Source organism: Salvelinus namaycush, chromosome 5 (genome assembly GCF_016432855.1).
Source record: "Salvelinus namaycush isolate Seneca chromosome 5, SaNama_1.0, whole genome shotgun sequence".
In the NCBI taxonomy this organism is placed as follows: domain Eukaryota; kingdom Metazoa; phylum Chordata; class Actinopteri; order Salmoniformes; family Salmonidae; genus Salvelinus; species Salvelinus namaycush.
Window position 1 is genome coordinate 63,674,600 of NC_052311.1, and position 20,337 is coordinate 63,694,936.

At 43.0% G+C, this 20,337-nt stretch overlaps 1 protein-coding gene across 3 annotated transcripts in view; it reads left to right on the forward strand.

The window, feature by feature from the left end:
* The first annotated feature begins 12,996 nt into the window (after positions 1-12,996).
* ephb6 (eph receptor B6) overlaps positions 12,997-20,337 on the forward strand; it is a 45,996-nt gene continuing 38,655 nt past the window's right edge. Inside the window, exons 1-5 of one of the 3 annotated variants that reach the window (XM_038994851.1) lie at positions 12,997-13,200; positions 14,694-15,163; positions 16,983-17,255; positions 18,667-18,836; positions 19,042-19,337. In XM_038994851.1, coding sequence (XP_038850779.1) covers positions 14,696-15,163; positions 16,983-17,255; positions 18,667-18,836; positions 19,042-19,337 — 1,207 coding nt within the window. In that variant the 5' untranslated portion in view covers positions 12,997-13,200; positions 14,694-14,695. Of the gene's footprint in view, positions 13,201-14,693; positions 16,542-16,982; positions 17,256-18,666; positions 18,837-19,041; positions 19,338-20,337 lie in introns of those variants that run through there. The other 2 variants (XM_038994853.1, XM_038994852.1) reach the window with 2 other exon arrangements.

A 20,337-nucleotide genomic window follows, 5' to 3' on the forward strand; every position in this document is an offset into this window, starting at 1 on the left:
TCATACATTGGGCAGGAGGTTAGGAAGTGCAGCTCAGTTTCCACCTCATTTTGTGGGCAGTGTGCACATGGCCTGTCTTCTCTTGAGAGCCAGGTCTGCCTACGGTGGCCTTTCTCAATAGCAAGGCTATGCTCACTGAGTCTGTACACTGAGTCCTTAAGTTTGGGTCAGTCACAGGGGTCAGGTATTCTGCCACTGTGTACTCTCTGTTTAGGGCCAAATAGCATTCTAGTTTGCTCTGTTTTTTTGTTAATTCTTTCCAATGTGTCAAGTAATTATCTTTTTGTTTTCTCATGATTTGATTGGGTCTAATTGTGCTGTTGTCCTGGGGCTCTGTGAGGTCTTTATGTGTTTGTGAACAGAGCCCCAGGACCAGCTTGCTTAGGGGACTCTTCTCCAGGTTCATCTCTCTGTAGGTGATGGCTTTGTTATGGAAGGTTTGGGAATCGCTTCCTTTTAGGTGGTTGTAGAATTTAATGGCTCTTTTCTGGATTTTGATAATTAGTGGGTATCGGCTTAATTCTGCTCTGCATGCCTTATTTGGTGTTCTACGTTGTACACGGAGGATATTTTTGCAGAATTCCTATATGCAGAGTCTCAATTTGGTGTTTGTCCCATTTTGAGAAATCTTGGTTGGTGAGCGGACCCCAGGCCTCACAACCATAAAGGGCAATGGGCTCTATGACTGATTCAAGTATTTTTAGCCAGATCCTAATTTGTTGAATTTTATGTTCCTTTTGATGGCATAGAATGCCCTTCTTGCCTTGTCTCTCAGATCGTTCACAGCTTTGTGGAAGTTACCTGTGGCGCTGATGTTTAGGCCAAGATATGTATAGTTTTTTGTGTGCTCTAGAGCAATGGTGTCGAGATGGAATTTGTATTTGTGGTCCTGGCGACTGGACCTTTTTTGGAACACCATTATTTTGGTCTACTGAGATTTACTGTCAGGGCCCAGGTCTGGCAGAATCTGTGCAGAATATCTAGGTGCTGCTGTAGGTCCTCCAGATCATCAGCAAACAGTAGACATTTGACTTCAGATTCTAGTAGGGTGAGACCGGGTGCTGCAGACTTTTCTAGTGCCCGAGCCAATTCGTTGATATATATGTTGAAGAGGGTGGGGCTTAAGCTGCATCCCTGTCTCACCCCACGGCCCTGGGGGAAGAAATGTGTGTGTTTTTTGCCTATTTTAACTGCACTGTACATGGATTTTATAATGTCGTATGTTTTACCCCAACACCACTTTCCATCAATTTGTATAGCAGACCCTCATGCCAAATTGAGTCAGTTTTGGTTTGTTTGGTTGTCAATTAGGGTGTGCAGGGTGAATACATGATCTGTTGTACGGTAATTTGGTAAAAACACAAATTTGACATTTGCTCAGTACATTGTTTTCATTGAGGAAATGTACGAGTCTGCTGTTAATGATAATGCAGAGGATTTTCCCAAGGTTGCTGTTGACGCATATCCCACGGTAGTTATTGGGGTCAAATTTGTCTCCACTTTTGTGGATTGGGGTGATCAGTCCTTGGTTCCAAGTATTGGGGAAGATGCCAGAGCTAAGGATGATGTTAAAGAGTTTTAGTATAGCCAATTGGAATTTGTTGTCTGTATATTTGATCATTTCATTAAGGATACCATCAACACCACATGCCTTTTTGGGTTGGAGGGTTTTATTTTGTCCTGTAGCTCATTCAAGGTAATTGGAGAATCCAGTGGGTTCTGGTAGTCTTTAATAGTTGATTCTAGGATTTGTATTTGATTCTGTATATGTTTTTGCTCTTTATTCTTTGTTATGGAGCCAAAAAGATTGGAGAAGTGGTTTACCCATACATCTCCATTTTGGATAGATAATTCTTCGTGTTGTTGTTTGTTTAGTGTTTTCCAATTTTCCCAGAAGTGGTTAGAGTCTATGGATTCTTCAATTACATTGAGCTGATTTCTGACGTGATGTTCCTTCTTTATCTGTAGTGTATTTCTGTATTGTTTTAGTGATTCACCATAGTGAAGGCGTAGACTCAGGTTTTCCGGGTCTCTATGTTTTTGGTTGGATAGGTTTCTCAATTTCTTTCTTAGATTTTTGCATTCTTCATCAAACCATTTGTCATTGTTGTTCATTTTCTTTGGTTTTCTATTTAAGATTTTTAGATTTGATAGGGAAGCTGAGAGGTCAAATATACTGTTAAGATTTTCTACTGCCAAGTTTACACCTTCACTATTACAGTGGAACGTTTTACCCAGGCAATTGTCTAAAAGGGATTGAATTTGTTGTTGCCGAATTGTTTTTTGGTAGTTTCCAAACTGCATTCCTTCCATCTATAGCATTTCTTAATGTTACCCAGTTCCTTTGGCTTTGATGCCTCATGATTGAGTATTGCTCTGTTCAAGTAGACTGTGATTTTGCTGTGGTCTGATAGGGGTGTCAGTGGGCTGACTGTGAACGTTCTGAGAGACTCTGGGTTGAGGTCAGTGATAAAGTAGGTGTACCTACCATAGGAGTCCCCTCGAAGCCTACCATTGACTATGTACATACCCAGCGTGCGACAGAGCTGCAGGAGTTATGACCCGTTTTTGTTGGTTATGTTGTCATAGTTGTGCATAGGTGGGCATATGGGGGAGGGAATGCTGTCACCTGCAGGCAGGTGTTTGTCCCCCTGTGTGCTGAGGGTGTCAGGTTCTTGTCCGGTTCTGGCATTTAGGTCGCCACAGTCTAATACATGTCCCTGGGCCTGTCTCCCTCTCTCTCTCCGAACATAACCCGGATCACTGCCTGGAGGGGACAGCCCCCCCCCCCCCCTCCCTCTCTCTCACACACAAACACAATCTGTGTCACATACACATTCTGTCACACACACACACCATCCAATTTATCTCTCCTTCTCTGTTTCCCTCTCTCTCTCCTAATATAACCTGTATCAGTGCCTGGGAGCGACTGTCCCTCTCCTCTCTCCATTAGTCTGCCAGCCTCTCAGCCTCTTTTCACGTGTTCACTGATGTTATCATTACTCCAATTGCACCAAATGGGAATGCACTCTGTCTGTCAGTGTGATGGTGGAGGGCTTTGGTTCTCTGCTCTTTTTCTGTGGACAAGGTGACACACACATACACACACACACACGAGAGATACAGTATACTCTGCTAGGCTGTACAGATCAGGACCCTGGCAGTTTGGAATGATGATGAGGACTAGTACACAGCAGTAGAGTAGCTACTGTATTACAACAGATAATGCTATGCTTGTCACTCAGGGCCACAATGGCCCAAAGCAAAGCCTTTTCATACAGAGGAGCGTCCTAGTGTATAATGGCTGAAACTAAGCCCTGCATCACATTTACATTTGACTCATTCAGCAGACCTTCTCATCCTGAGCGACTGTTTTGAGCAGCAACGCTGTCCTGCATTTTGCATCTTACGCTCAACACCATAAACTTGTGTTCTTACCCTCCATTACCAAAAATAACATAGAAACTATTTTTCTTTAACGTTTCCATATGCATTAGGCCTGTCAAGAGAGAGAGAGAGAGAGAGAGACAGAGAGAGAGAGAGTCTGACACACCAATCAACCTGCACATGTACTCTACTGTATGCTTATTGTTATTGTTCAATGTATGGTCATTTTGACCCTTGGTTATTGTTGTTACTGTTGTCCCGTTGACAAATTTGATTCTTATTATTTTCATATTGTAAATATCCAAAGTAAGCTTTGGCAATATGTACATTGTTGCGTCATTCCAATTAAGTAAATTGAATTTAATTTAATTTAATTGAGAGAGAGAGAGAGACAGAGAGAGCAACCACTGCACAACAGCAGAACCTGAGACAGAGCTGCATTTCCTGACAAAATGTAAAAAAAAGAGTGTCATTTCTCCAAATTTGAAACCCTTATTCAAGGTTTCAAAGACCTCTCTGATGAGAAGAGGCTACCGGTCCTGTTGGAGGAGGACGCAGAGAGCTGTGTGTTGGCAGTGCACTACATTGCTGCCTGCCATAAGTTGAGGGACAGTGTCTGACAGACCAATCAACCTGCACATGTACTCTACTGTATGCTTATTGTTATTGTTGAATGTATGGTTATTTTGACCCTTGGTTATTGTTGTTACTGTTGTCCCGTTGACAATTTCTTATTATTCTTATTACAGTTTTTTCCAACTGCTTACACACGTTTTCAAAACTCTCCTTTTTTCAAAACTCTACACACAAAATGCCTCACATCTCCTTCAAAATGTAACACTGCTTTCAAAATGCCATAAACACATGTCAGAATGAAGCATTTGCATCAAATGGCAAACACTGCTTTCATAATAGTACATTTTTGGATATACCATGTAAACACTGTTGTTCTAAATCTAAAGCTCTGGTCTTTCATAGGCTTATATCTACATTTCAATACAATGTTCTACAGTGAAAGTAATCTGCTGAGAGGGGTAACAAGTACACTGTAAACACCAATGCAATGTAGAAACAGAAAATATTTATTAGGCCAAACATTACTGTTGTATACAACAAAACCATAAACATATGTAAACCAAAAGTATTTTCTTTAGAATACAGTAAAGAACACAATTGTGTGTGTGGGGTCCCAGGGGGGAAGTCTAGGAATTGATAGGGGGGGGGACAGTCACCAGTGCTAAGCTACGCTTCATCTCTTCTCCGGTCTGGGTCTGGCCACAATACTTCGTCCACATCACAAGATACGTTTTCTTTTGCCAAACATCGAGGGAAGTATCTCCTAGCATGGCGTATCCAACCTTGGACAGAGGCAACCTCTATGTCCCCACATGCGTCCTCCATTGCCTGGAGAAGCGGCATGCGGGCATAGGGTTGGCGATCATACACTTTCCAGCGCCAGGCTGAGAAGAATTCCTCTATGGGATTTAGAAAATGTGAATATGGGGGTAGGTACAAAACTACAAATTGTGGATGGGTGGCAAACCAGTTTTGGACCAGAACAGCCCGGTGAAAACTAACATTGTCCCATAAAACCACAAATCTAGCAGGCTCCTGATCTGGATTAGGGACAAGCATTGTGTAAATTGCATCCAGAAAAGTGAGCATATGCCCGGTGTTGTACGGACCCAGTGTGGCATTGTGATGGAGGACCCCGTTTTGAGTGATGGCAGCACACATAGTTATATTACCCCCACGCTGTCCAGGGACGTTGGTAATTGCCCTCTGTCCTATTACATTTCTTCCGCGGCGCCTGGTTTTTGAAGCCAACCTCATCCACATAAATAAATTCATGGCGAATTACATGGGCATCCAGCTTCAATACTGTCTGTAACAGACAAAAGGATATACAGATGAGTAAATATGGTATGTCTGAAGTACTGGAATTAGTGTTGCATACATACCTCTACAAAGTCATGTCGCATATTCTTGACTCACTCGGTGCCGTTGGAGGATGCGTTGTATGGTCGACAGGCTTACAGCATTGATGTTGTTAAATATGGTGTCATTATTCAAGATATGCTCTCTTATCTCTCGAATCCTAATTGCATTGTTGGCCAAAACCATATTTATAATTGCAGTCTCTTGTACATCTGTAAACAAGCGTCCTCGTCCTCCATGATGTCTTTGCCTTTCCACTCTGTACAGAATTCAAACACAGTATGTGTTCAGCATAGGAACTGTAAACAATGTACAAAAAAAGGTAGTACAGCATGATAACCAACCTCATTCATTCAATGCAGTAAATGGGGGGCTTAGAGTTACAAATGTTTATGCAATACTATGCAGTCATACGTATTTTACAGTACATTACTGTAATGTTAAAATAGTCATTAGATAGTTGCATACCTGTTCTCATTTCTGAAGGTTTGAATTATGGACACCACTGTAAATCGACTCAAGTTGGGCTGGACTCTCAGTCCTCTCTCATGGTCAAACCGTGGTTTATCACATGATCAACAAGTGTTGCCCTAATCTCATCAGAGATGGCTCTCCTTCCTTCGCTTCTTTGCCCTCGTCCTCTTCTTCCTCTCCCTCCTACTCCTCTTGCTCTCTGTCCATTGTTGGCATCCATTGTTCAAAACAGGTAATCTGACCTTTGACCTATTTATAGAACCATACTACAGTAAAGCAGTGATTGGTTAGTGATCAGTTAAGCTATTAGTGTTTCCACATGTGAGGAGTGTGTGTGTGTGACCTGGTGAATAAGTGTAGCATTTTGATTGGTTGTGTTTGGAAAAGGAAAGCAAGTCACTTCCTGTTAGATTTTTGTGTTTTAGGTAGAGAATTGTGTGTAGTGTTTTGAAAAAAGTGTTTTATGCAGTTGACAACTGAGTCAAAGGCTGAGAAATAGCTTATGGTTTTGGATATTTGGTGTGTAGTTTTGCACTTTGAGTGAGAGGTTTCAAAAATCGTGTGACATGAAAAGATTTTGTGTGTAAGCAGTTGGAAAAAACTGTAAGTCGGTTAGGACATCTACTTTGTGCATGACACAAGTCATTTTTCCAACAATTGTTTACAGACAGATTATTTCACTTATAAATTCACTGTATCACAATTCCACTGGGTCAGAAGTTTACATACATTAAGTTGACTGTGCCTTTAAACAGCTTGGAAAATTCCAGAAAATTATGTCATGGCTTTAGAAGCTTCTGATAGGCTAATTGACATAATTTGAGTCAATTGGAAATGTACCTGTGGATGTATTTCAAGGCCTACCTTCAAACTCAGTGCCTCTTTGCTTGACATCATGGGAAAATCAAAAGAAATCAGCCAAGACCTCAGAAAAAAAGTTGTAGACCTCCACAAGTCTGGTTCATCCTTGGGAGCAATTTCCAAATGCCTGAAGTTACCACGTTCATCTGTACAAACAATAGTATGCATGTATAAACACCATGGGACCACACAGCCGTCATACCGCTCATGAAGGAGACATGTTCTGTCTCCTAGAGATGAACGTACTTTGGTGCAAAAAGTGAAAACCAGAACAACAGCAACAGACCTTGTGAAGATACTGGAGGAAACAGGTACAAAAGTATTTTTATCCACAGTAAAACGAGTCCTATATCAACATAACCTGGAAGGCTGCTCAGCAAGGAAGAAGCAACTGCTCCAAAACCACCGTATAGAAGCCAGACTACGGTTTGCAACTGCACATGGGGACAAAGACCGTACTTTTTGGAGAAATGTCCTCTGGTCTGATAAAAGAAAAATAGAACTGTTTGGACATAATGACCATCATTATGTTTGGAGGAAAAAGGGGGAGGCTTGCAAGCTGAAGAACCCCATCCCAACCGTGAAGCACGGGGGTGGCAGCCTCATGTTGTGGGGGTGCTTTGCTGCAGGAGGGACTGGTGCACTTCACAAAATAGATGGCATCATGAGGAGGGGAAATGATGTGGATATATTGAAGCAACATCTCAAGACATCAGTGAGGAAGTTAAAGCTTGGTCACAAATGGGTCTTCCAAATCAACAATGACCCCAAGTTTACCCCAAGTTGTTTCAAAATAGCTTAAGGACAAAAACTCAGTTTTTCACAATTCCTTACACTTAATTCCGACACTTAATCCTAGTAAAAATTCCCTGTCTTAGGTCAGTTAGGATCACCACTTTATTTTAAGAATGTGAAATGTCAGAATAATAGTCGAGAGAATTATTTATTTCAGATTTTATATCTTTCATCACATTCCCAGTGGGTCAGAAGTTTACATACACTCAATTAGTATTTGGTAGCGTTGCCTTTAAATTGTTTAACATGGGTCAAACGTTTTGGGTAGCCTTCCACAAGCTTCCCACAATAAGTTGGGTGAATTTTGGCCCATTCCTCCTGACAGAGCTGGTGTAACCGAGTCAGGTTTGTAAGGCCTCCTTGCTCACACACTTTTCAAGTCCTGCACAAATTTTCTACAGGATTGAGGTCAGGGCTTTGTGATGGCCACTCCAATACCTTGACTTTGTTGTCCTTAAGCCATTTTGCTACAACTTTGGAAGTATGCTTGGGGTCATTGTCCATTTGGAAGACCCATTTGCGACCAAGCTTTAACTTCCTGACTGATGTCTTGAGATGTTGCTTCAATATATCCACATAATTTTCCTACCTCATGATGCCAACTATTTTTTGAAGTGCACCAGTCCCTCCTACAGCAAAGCACCCCCACAACATGATTCTGCTATCCCCGTGCTTCACGGTTGGGATGGTGTTCTTCGGCTTGCAAGCCTCCCCCTTTTCGCTCCAAACATAATGATGGTCATTATGGCCAAACGGTTCTATTTTTCTTTCATCAGACCAGAGGACATTTCTCCAAAAAGTACGGTCTTTGTCCCCATGTGCAGTTGCAAACCGTAGTCTGGCTTTTTTTATGGCGGTTTTGGAGCAGTGGCTTCTTCCTTACTGAGCAGCCTTTCAGGTTATGTCGATATAGGACTTGTTTTACTGTGGATATAGATACTTTTGTACCTGTTTCCTCCAGCATCTTCACAAGGTCCGTTGCTGTTGTTCTGGGATTGATTTTCACTTTTTGCACCAAAGTACGTTCATCTCTAGGAGACAGAACGCATCTCCTTCCTGAGCGGTATGACGGCTGTGTGGTCCCATGGTGTTTATACATGCGTACTATTGTTTGTACAGATGAACGTGGTACCTTCAGGTGTTTGGAAATTGCTCCCAAGGATGAACCAGACTTGTGGAGGTCTACAATTGTTTTTCTGAGGTCTTGGCTGATTTCTTTAGATTTTCCCATGATGTCAAACAAAGAGGCACTGAGTTTGAAGGTAGGACTTGAAATACATCCACAGGTACACCACCAATTGACGCAAATGATGTAAATTAGCCTATCAGAAGCTTCGAAAGCCATGACATCATTTTCTGGAATTTTCCAAGCTGTTTAAAGGCACAGTCAACTTAGCCTATGTAAACTTCTGACCCAGTGGAATTGTGATACACTGAATTATAAGTGAAATAATCTGTCTGTAAACAATTTTTGGAAAAATTACTTGTGTCATGCACAAAGTAGATGTCCTAACCGACTTGCCAAAACTATAGTTTGTTAACAAGAAATTTGTGGTGGTTGAAAAACAAGTTTTAATGACTCCAACCTAAGTATATGTAAACTTCCGACTTTAGCTGTAAGTGTCCACAGTGGTCTGTGTGTGGGGACTATGAGGAGTACTGCGTCTCAGCTGGAGGAGACACTTAATAAAGAGATGGAGAAGTGATGCTGAGCTGAAGAGGATGCAGCAGTGTGCAGTGGATGTGACTCTGGACCTGATAAAGCACATCCATTCCTCATCTTGGCCTCGGACAGGAAACAAGTGAGATATGGAGACAAAAAGCAGAATCTCCCTGCTAACCCAGAGTGGTTTGGAGATGCAACCCATGTTTAAGGGAGGGAGGGGTTCTCCTCAGGGAGTTTCTACTATGAGGTGCACGTGAAAGGGAAGACTGTGTGGGTTTTAGGAGTGGCTAAAGAGTCCATCAACAGAAACTCTACTAAGACAATGTGCCCTGAAAATGGATACTGGACTGTGGAGCTGATAAATGGGAATTATTTTCCTAATGCTGAGCTTCATGTCCCCCTCTCCCCGAGAGAGAAGCCCCAGCAGGTGGGGGTGTTTGTGGATTATGAGGAGGGTGAGGTCTCCTTTTACAATGTGGAGGCCAGGTCTCATATCTACTCTTTCACTGGCTGTGCCTTTACTGAGAAACTCTATCCACTCTTCTCTACAGGAAATAATTATTCTGGTGATAACTCAGCTCCACTTGTCATTTCTCCCATCAAGTCGGACAGAGTTTAGTGAACAGGGAATACAGTCACAAGGAAGCCCAAAAAAACCTGTAAATTTGAATTTGTTGATATGTTTAACTTTAATAGAGAATAAGCTGACATACTGTCATTGATAAGATTTTACAATGTCAAATGTTAATATTCTATGATGTTGACCAAATTGGTCCCACTTTAAATCACGTTCAGCTTATAAAGGTTTCATAAAACCTTCAAAATGCCTTCATAAGCGCTAAATACATGTGTTACAAAGCATCTATAACTGTATGTCATGCTTTATAAAGGGTTCATAAATGTGTCATAACTGTGAAATAATCACCAATGTCAAATGTGACATAAATATGTGCTTTATAAAGGGTGACATGTTGTGCTGAAGGATGGCATACGCTCTAAAGTGAAGTCATGTTAGTCACATTACATCTAATCTCATTCCCAGACACTTCCGCCCAAATGAACGGAAGGTCTGGTGGATCAACGCATCAAACTTTGCCATCATTAGTTAGGGTTAGGTTTATCACATTTTAATTACATCAGTAAAACAGACCAAAGAACCAAGACCGAAAATCTCTGAAATCAGTCATTCTATCTTTGAATAAATAAATAATTATATTGTTTAATTTCTCAGTGTGAACAATATAGCAAAACACTGTTTTATGATGTCAACCCATATCAGACAATCTCTTTACTTTCTCTCTACTCACCTCAGCGTCTGTTGACGCTGTTCTTTCTCTTCCTCTGATCAGAAAAAGGCTCCAGTGACTGGAGACTACAGTAGGTAACAGTATAGCTGTATAGGTAGATTCTTTAAAGTGTGAAAGTTCGATCCTGTTCATAACATTCAGGTTTTCAGTTAAGTTTCACTTCAGCAAAGTAACATTCATAAGCTCCTCCCTACCCTGTACTGTTTACTGTGAGAGAGAGACAGAGAGACAGAGAGAGACAGAGAAAATCCACTACATTCTTAGATTTTTTCCAGACCTCAAAAGTTATCCCCTGATGTGGTTTAAGCATTGTCAGGAACACATCAAATCTAATTTAAATAAAATCAAATCAAATGTTATTTGTCACATGCGCCGAATACAACAGGTTTTCACCTTATAGTGAAATACTGAATACAACAGGTTTTCACCTTATAGTGAAATACTGAATACAACAGGTTTTCACCTTATAGTGAAATACTGAATACAACAGGTTTTCACCTTATAGTGAAATACTGAATACAACAGGTGTAGACCTTACAGTAAATGCTGAATACAACAGGTACAGTGAAATGTTACTTACAAGCCCCTGACCAACAGTGCAGTTTGAAGACAAATACCTAAAAAAATAAGAAATAAAGTAACATATAATTAAAGAGCAGTAAAGTAACAATACTGAGGCTATATACAGGGGGTACCGGTACAGAGTCAATGTGGAGGCTATATACAGGGGGTACCTGTGCAGAGTCAATGTGGAGGCTATATACAGGGGGTACCGGTACAGAGTCAATGTGGAGGCTATATACAGGGGGTGCCTGTACAGAGTCAATGTGGAGGCTATATACAGGGGGTACCAGTACAGTCAATGTGCGGGGGCACCGGTGTCCAGGTAATTGAGGTAATATGTACATGTGGGTAGAGTTATTAAAGTGACTTATGCATAGATAATAACAGAGTAGCAGAAGCATAAAAGGGGGGGGTGCAAATAGTCTGTGTAGCCATTTGATTAGATGTTCAGGAGTCTTATGGCTTGGGGGTAGAAGCTGTTTAGAAGCCTCTTGGACCTAGACTTGGCGCTCCGGTACCGCTTGCCATGCGGTTCGTTTTTCTATTTAAAATAGTGTGGAAGAAGGTGTGAAAACCCCCAAAATGGGGAAATCCGAAACATGGAAAAACAAAACGGAGAAAATGACGTTTGGTGAAAAAACAGAAGTAAAACTGATTCTAAAACGTCCTACCAGCGTTTTTTGCTGTGCATGACTGCACTTTAGAGTGTGTGTCATCCTGCAGCACAGCATTCTGGGGAAGGTTGAGGTCAGGTCCAATATTGACTATGCACCCAAGAGGGGAAGAGGTTTGGCCATCCAATAAATGTTTTAGAGTAATATAATATATACAATTTAGCAGATGCTTTTATCCAAAGCGACTTAGTCATGCGTGAATACATTTTTACATATGGGTGGTCCTGGGAATCTAACCCACTATCCTGGCGTTGCAATGCTCTACCAAGATGCATGACAGGTTTATAAATGCTTTGTGAAGCATCAATTCAATAGGATTTAAAAGGCCTTTATTAAGTGGTGCTTATGTCACCCTTTATAAAGCACAGGTTTGTGTCATATTTGACATAGTGGGTTATGTCACATTTGACATTGGTGATTATGTCACACAGTTATGCCACATTTATGAACACTTTATAAAGCATGACACAGTTATAGAGGATTTGTAACATGTATGTAGTGTTTATTAAGACTTTATGAAGACTTTACAAGCTGCACTTCATTTAAAGTGGGGACCTTTTGTTTTGACTGTGACCATGTGCTGCTTTTTTTGTTTCCTGCAGGATTTATAGCTACTCATACAGAACCCTTATTCTTCCTCACATTCTGTAGATGTCACGACTCCTACCGAAGGTGGATCCCCTTCCTGTTCGGGTAGCGCTCGGCGGTCGTCGTCACCAGCCTACTAGCTGCCACTTTCCCCCTTTGTTTATTGGTTTCACCTGTTTTGTGTGTAGGCTGATTAGTCGGGCTATGTTAGCCAGTAGGCCCGCCTGCTCTTTGTGCGGGATTGTTTTGTGTTGCTCTGAGCACGTTCGATGTTGACGTGTTTCGTGGGTGGGTTTTTCTCCGGACTGTTTGAGTCCCCCTGTTTGGGGCATTTGTTTTGTGTGCGCCCTGTGTTTCGTGGGGTGGCTTATGTTCGCTGGTGTGCAATAAATAGCACTAGCCTGTACTCTCTGCGCCTGACTTCGCACCCACTACGCCCAGAGCGTTACAGTAGAGCACATTTGATTTCAACACAAACAGAGGGAGAAGGTTGTATATGTGATACTGATAATGACCCATTACAGAGAACACTACTTGGACTTTGGAATACATTTCATTCAAGGTTCCATAAAGTCCAATAAAGTTATGAACTAACGTATTGAATAGATCATTTCAAAAGTATGTATTTACACGGTAAGACCAGTACATGAACAGCTCACAGTGTGTTATAGAGAAGATAGACCGAATGGGTGAGCCAAGCTGTTAAATATGGACACTATTCCTTTAAGAGCAGAGTATCAGCCCTGCGCTCAGTAAACAGTAGGGAGGGAAGGGCTTATGAACTTCATTTTGCAGAAGCGAAACACTAAACTAGAAACCTGAATGTTAAATAGGATCGATTTATTACACATTATATAATTCATCCACACAGCTACAACTTCAGTAGTTTCCAGTCAATGAACATTTTCCTGATCGTAAGTAGAGAACAAACAGTCAACACACTGAGGTGAGTAGAGTGTAAGAATTATACTAGAACTTTCTTTTCTAAAAGCTTGATGTGTAGTAGGCCTAGTCCCATTTAGAATCAGAGTGGAAGACATAGGCTATGTTCACACAGGCTGCCCGATCTTTTTTCACTAATTCATCTTTTGAACAATCAGATCGGCTCTGACAAAGATCTGATGTGAAAAGATCTGATGTGATAGGTCAAAAGACCAAATGGTGAAACAAATATCAGACCTGGGCTCCCTGTGTGAATGCAGACTCTCCTCTCTAACACGTTGGCTCAACATTTCCAAACAGTCCCATTACAACTCAGAATGTTGAATACATTTAATTTGGATTTACTTTACCTGTAGTCAACTGATTGTGTCCTTATGTCAGAGGTAATCTGGAGACTAAATATCCACAGGGAAATGTTACTAGCCCAACTTTCAGTACGCTGGTCGGTATGGTTCTGTCAGAGGTTTGTAGTTTCAATACTGACACAATTCGTACACAACGTAAACACTTGCACAATATGTGAACAATGGCTGAGCGCAACAGAACCACAGACTGAACGTTGATGACTTCCAGCTGATTGCGAGGAAACAATGTTCGGTAGACTACGTTCCGGTACGTTCAGCTATTGTTAACATATTGTGCATCACGTGCAATGCATCAGGAGATTGAGAATGCATACAGACCGGCTCCCTGTAACGGCAGCCTTCCTCCTCTTCGTCTGAAGAGGAGGTGTAGCAGGGATCGGACCAAGACGCAGCGTAGCTCGTGTTCAACATGATTTAATAGACGAGACGAAAACGTGAACACTTACAAATAACAAAATAGGCAAACCGATACAGTCCTAGCTGGTGCAGCAAAACACAACGACAGGAAACAACCACCCACAATCCCCAACACAAAACAAGCCACCTAAATATGATTCCCAATCAGAGACAACACAAAACACCTGCTTCTGATTGGGAACCATATTAGGCCAAACATAGAAACAGACAAACTAGACACACAACATAGAATGCCCACCCAGCTCACGTCCTGACCAACACTAAAACAAGCAAAACACACAAGAACTATGGTCAGAACGTGACACTCCCCATAAAGCTGGGTTAATAACACTTTCCTGTGGACATTTTATCTCATCCCCTACCATCAAAAGGACCAACAGAATGGACAACCGTTAAAGTACGTTTTAAATATAGTTTTATTCAACATTCTTCTCATTTAACATTCTGGATTGTAGAGACTCTTGCATATTTTTTAGTGCGATTTCATTCAGACTGAATAGCCATGGGGTAACCATGGTAACAGTCGATGTTTTAGGCAAGATGTGAGGTGATAAACAGTGTATAGAAATTGTTTTATATCAGGTATTCATATAAACACTCAGAAGACATTTTTGTTTAATAAATAAATAACAGATAAAGAAAACAATATATTTTTATTACATTTTTTATTCAGAGAGACCATCAATCATATATTTATATTTTGGTCTGTTTCCAGCTATGGCTTCCTCCAGCATTGTCCTGTCTGAAGAGCAGTTCCAGTGCTCTATCTGTCTGGATGTGTTCACTGAGCCAGTCTCCATCCCATGTGGACACAACTACTGCAAGGCCTGTATCAGAGGATACTGGGACAGCACTGACCTGTGCCAGTGTCCAATGTGTAAAAAGACATTTGATAAGAGACCTGATCTCTTTGTTAATACTTTCATTTCTGAAATGGCTGCTCAGCTCAAGAAGTTGGCTCCAGTTATGATCACACCCACCACCCCAGGAAAAGCTCAAACCACAACCCTCGCCAAACCTGGAGAAGTACCATGTGATGTCTGTACTGGGGGGGAGCACAATGCCCTGAAGTCCTGTCTGGTGTGTCTGGCCTCTTACTGTGAGACTCACCTGGAGCCTCATCAGAGAGTTGCTTCTTTAAAGAAACACAAGCTGATCGACCCTGTGGAGAACCTGGAAGACAGGGTGTGTAAGAAGCATGAGAGACCCCTGGAGCTGTTCTGTAGGAGAGACCAGATGTGTGTGTGTCAGTTCTGCACTGAGACAGACCACAAGACTCACAAGACTGTCCCCATAGAGGAAGAGTATAGAGAGAGGAAGACTCAGATGAGGAAGACTAAGAGTAAAGTTCAGGAGATGATCCAGGAGAGACTGCTGAAGGTTAAGGAGATCAAACATGCAGTAGAGCTCAGCAAGAGTAATGCAGAAAAACAGATAGCAGACAGTGTGGAGGTCTTCACGGTTTTAGTGCGCTGTATTGAGAGAAGCCAGGCTGAGCTCATAGAGGTGGTTGAGGAGAAGCAGAAAGTATCAGAGAAGCGGGCAGAAAGGTTCGTTGAAGAGCTGGAGCAGGAAATAACTGAGTTAAAGAGAAGAACCCCTGAGATAGAGCACATTTTAGATATTAAAGATCTCCTCCTGCTCCTCCAGACCTCCCCATCTAGCTGCACTCTTCCACCTACCAAGAACTGGTCTGAGGTCACTGTTCAAAGCGGTCTTGGTGTGGGGACTCTGAGGAGAGCTGTGTCTCAGGTGGAGGAGACATTAAATAAAATTAGGGAGAAGTTGTGTGATGCTGAGCTGAAGAGGATGCAGCAGTGTGCAGTGGATGTGACTCTGGACCCTGATACAGCACATCCAGGCCTCATCTTGGCTGCGGACAGGAAACAAGTGAGATATGGAGACATAATGGAGATTCTCCATGACAACCAAAAGAGATTTGTTAATAATCCCCGTGTTTTAGGGAGGGAGGGGTTCTCCTCAGGAAGATTCTACTATGAGGTGCAGGTGGAGGGGAAGTCTAGGTGGGTTTTAGGAGTGGCTAGAGAGTCCATCAACAGGAAGGATTGTGATGTATCACCGAGTCCTGTAGATGGATACTGGACTGTGGGGCAGTGGAATATGAATCAATACAAGGCTTACGCTGGGCCTTGGGTCAACCTCTCCCTGAGAGAGAAGCCCCAGCAGGTGGGGGTGTTTGTGGATTATGAGGAGGGTGAGGTCTCCTTTTATGATGTGGAGGCCAGGTCTCATATCTACTCTTTCACTGACTGCACCTTCACTGAGAGACTCTACCCATTCTTCTCTACAGGTTCAAATACCTCTGGTGATAACTCAGCTCCACTTATCATCTTTACAATGAAGTCTGACTGAGCTTAGTGAAGATGGAACTCAGTCACAGGGATTCCCAGCAATATGCCTCATTTAATGTGTTGACATTTCTTCTTGCGATAGAGAATTTGAGTGTTACTACTTATCAGTTGATCAGATTTTATAATGAAGAATGGATCTCTTATGTCCTAGTACTATATTACAATGTACATTAAAAAACTATTTCCTGTGAGTCTTTGTACTGTTTTTTTAAAAATAACTACTCCTACAGACCACTTATTCCTCCTCTCACTTTCAGTGAGATCACATTTCAAACACCCACAGCATACACAGATGAAGAGGGAGTTTCAAATGGTGCAGTGATACTGATAATGACTCCAAGCTAAAAGTACAATGCTTCTTGGACTTAACCTATCCAACCTCTAGGATAACCTAGAAAGTCCCATACAGTGATCCATAAAGTAATAACTCTCTCTGTCTTCTCCTCTTCCCCCTCTCTCACCCCTCTCTCTCTCTCTCTCTCTCTCTCTCTCTCTCTCTCTCTCTCTCTCTCTCTCTCTCTCTCTCTCTCTCTCTCTCTCTCTCTCTCTCTCTCTCTCTCTCTCTCTCTCTCTCTCTCTCTCTCTCTCTCTCTCTCTCTCTCTCTCTCTCTCTCTCTCTCTCTCTCTCTCAGTGGGATGAGGTCAGTGTCCTGGATGACCGGGGGAGACTCATCCGGACCTTTGAGGTCTGCAACGTCAATCAGAACCCCCGTCTCCAGGACAACTGGCTGGCCACGCCCTTCCTCTTCCGCTTCTCGGCACCACGAGTCTTTGTGACGCTGCGTTTCTCCATGCGGGACTGTGCCAGCCTGCGCTCGCCCTCACCCTCCTGCCGCGAGACACTCACCCTCTACTACAAACAGGCCGACTCACAGAGAGAGCTGGAGAGGACATGGGCTGCAGAGGTAGGGCAGAAAGACTACACTTCCCGTCATGCCATTAATACCCCACCTTCTTATTGTAGGTGTAATGCCACATTCACATGCTCGTCTGAACATCCTTTCCCCTAGTTGTGATGTCAGAAACACCACTTTGTTTCATTCATGTGTTTTTTGGTCGGAACAATGATTCAACCAGATAAGATTTTAGCCAACTTGATAAGCTGACGTTGCTAAAGTAAAGTTAGCTAGCTCGCTTAACATTGACACTATGGTCAATAGTAGTTACATTATCCATATTGATAAGGTTGTAGTTGTAGTTATGACATAACAACCATTCCTGGACTTGAATCAGAAAGCGAGCCACCGCTGGACGGTACCAGAAAAGATGTTCTATAGATTGTGTTTCCTCGTGTCTACACAAGGCTGACTGTTCAATGCCCCATATATTGAACATTCTTTTGTAGCAAGTATTTTATAATAGTTTACATTAAAATGAACAAATGTATGTGTCGATTGTTGTTGTATATATCAGTTCCTAGACCCGATGCCAAGGTATTGGGACATGAAAAACGGACTTGAATTTTATATGATATTGCTGTCAAACCTTTTAACTTTAAGTGAAACTGATTCATTTTTCGATTTATACTAATCATTAATCATTTAAGCCATTTACTTCCCGTGGTATTTATAGTTTCTAAGAACATCTGTTAAGACGTTGAGCATAAAGACTACATTTCCCAATATCCCATTTTGGTAATATGTAGTTCCGCATACTCCACAAAACGGGCTCCAAAAACGAGGAAATAATGTTGCTTTGGTTTGCCATAACATTCCTCTCATTCTCATCCCCCTCAATATCATAAAATAATCTACATTTCCCATCACACATCAGTACTTTGTAGTTCCTACCCTCAGGGCTTGTGGTTTCCAGTGGAGAGCAGTTACAGAGCTGTTTTCGATAGAGTGCTGAGCTCTTGTTGCGTCAGCGTGTCGTGTGCTGCTCTCACAGAGGGAAGGATGCAGTATTTGTGGATGAATACATTTCTCCTTGGGGAAAGTTAGATACTGTTTAAAAATGCAAATAAGATGAGTGAAGTGTAGAGGAACGTAGAGTGTGGAGCAGTAGGAAGGCCAGGAGTCTGAGTCTCTGGGGAAAGTTAGCATGGTTATCTTGAAACTGGGGAGAATTAGATTAGATTAAAACACAGACTGTCACTGGTCCGCGACTGTTTATTTTTGACTAAATGTGTACCCTCAGAGCTAACTGTTGCATACTCTTAAATACTTTAATCAACTGTTACATGCTCTTTATCTTATCCTTCTCCCTAATCCCTTGCGTTTTCATTTCCACAAGGAAATTGATTACATGATCCCTCTCTCTCATCCCTCTCTCCTCCCTCTCTTACTCCCATCCCCCTTTCCCATCGCTGTCCAGCCGTCCAGTGGAGAGAAGGACACGAGGGAGGGCTGGGTGAAGATTGACACCATAGCAGCAGATAAGAGTTTCACCAAGGTGGAGCCCAGCCTGCCTCACCAGTACCAACCAGACCGCTACCGTCGGGTCAACATCAAGACCCGCAGCTTCGCTCCACTCACACGCAATGGGTACTGTACGAGAACATTTGAAACAAATTCATGAAAAATTCCCATATACAAACCATGCTCATCACTTGTGAAAAAAAGTCATTTTCCACCTTGTAGGCAATAGTGTATGGTAACTAACTCACCTAAACCCACACTGTCATCTATCTAGTGGTCCTTCAAGCCTGATAATAAGTTAACATGTTATGACCCTTGACCCCGGTTTCAGATTCGTCCTGGCCATCGTCGACAGCGGCGCATGCGTCTCTTTGATGGGTGTGTCCATCTTCTACCGCCGCTGCCCAGCAACCAACCGCTATCTTGCTTCCTATCTGGCCACACCCTCAGGGGCGGAGCCTACCGCCCTGGTCCCTGTGACTGGGACTTGTGTTCCCCACAGCCAAGCACAGGGAGGCTCCGCCCCCCGCATGCACTGCAACGCAGAAGGTGAATGGATGGTGCCGGTGGGTGGGTGCATCTGTGAAGAGGGATATGAGCCCAATCAAAACGGATCTGCCTGCTTAGGTGAGTTCAACAAGTCTGGTATACGTTTTAAAACTTAAAACACACACACTTAAATATCAAACAATATTTAACAATATCTAAAGTTTTCGCCTTCCTGTCAGTTTCGCTTTCCCCTGTCCTGTCAGTTCTCCTGTCCCCCTCCTGTCAATTGTCCTGTCCCCCCCTGCTGTCAGTTCTCCTGTCTCCTGTCCTGTCAGTTCTCCTGTCCCCCTCCTGTCAATTCTCCTGTCCCCCCTCCTGTCAGTTTTCCTGTCCCCTGTCCTGTCAGTTCTCCTGTCCCCTGTCCTGTCAGTTCTCCTGTCCCCTGTCCTGTCAGTTCTCCTGTCCCCTGTCCTGTCAGTTCTCCTGTCCCTGTCCTGTCAGTTCTCTTGTCCACGCTCCTGTCAGTTTTCCTGTCCCATCTCCTGTCAATTTTCCTGTCCCCTGTTCTGTCAGTTCTCCTGTCCCCCCTCCTGTCAATTCTCCTGTCCCCCGTCCTGTCAGTTCTCCTTTCCCCTGTCCTGTCAGTTCTCCTGTCCCCCCTCCGGTCAGTTGTCCTGTCCCCCCTCCTGTCAGTTCTCCTGTCCCCTGTCCTGTCAGTTCTCCTGTCCCAGTCCTGTCAGTTCTCTTCTCCACCCTCCTGTCAGTTCTCCTGTCCCCTGTCCTGTCAGTTCTCCTGTCCCCCTTCCTGTCAGTTCTCCTGTCCCCTGTCCTATCAATTCTCCTGTCCCCTTTCCTGTCAGTTCTCCTGTCCCAGTCCTGTCAGTTCTCTTCTCCACCCTCCTGTCAGTTCTCCTGTCCCCCTTCCTGTCAGTTCTCCTGTCCCCTGTCCTGTCAGTTCTCCTGTCCCCTGTCCTGTCAGTTCTCCTGTCCCCCTTCCTGTCAGTTCTCCTGTCCCCCCTCCTGTCAGTTCTCCTGTCTCCTGTCCTGTCAGTTCTCCTGTCCCCTGTCCTGTCAGTTCTCCTGTCCCCCCTCCTGTCAGTTCTCCTGTCCCCTGTCCTGTCAGTTCTCCTGTCCCCCT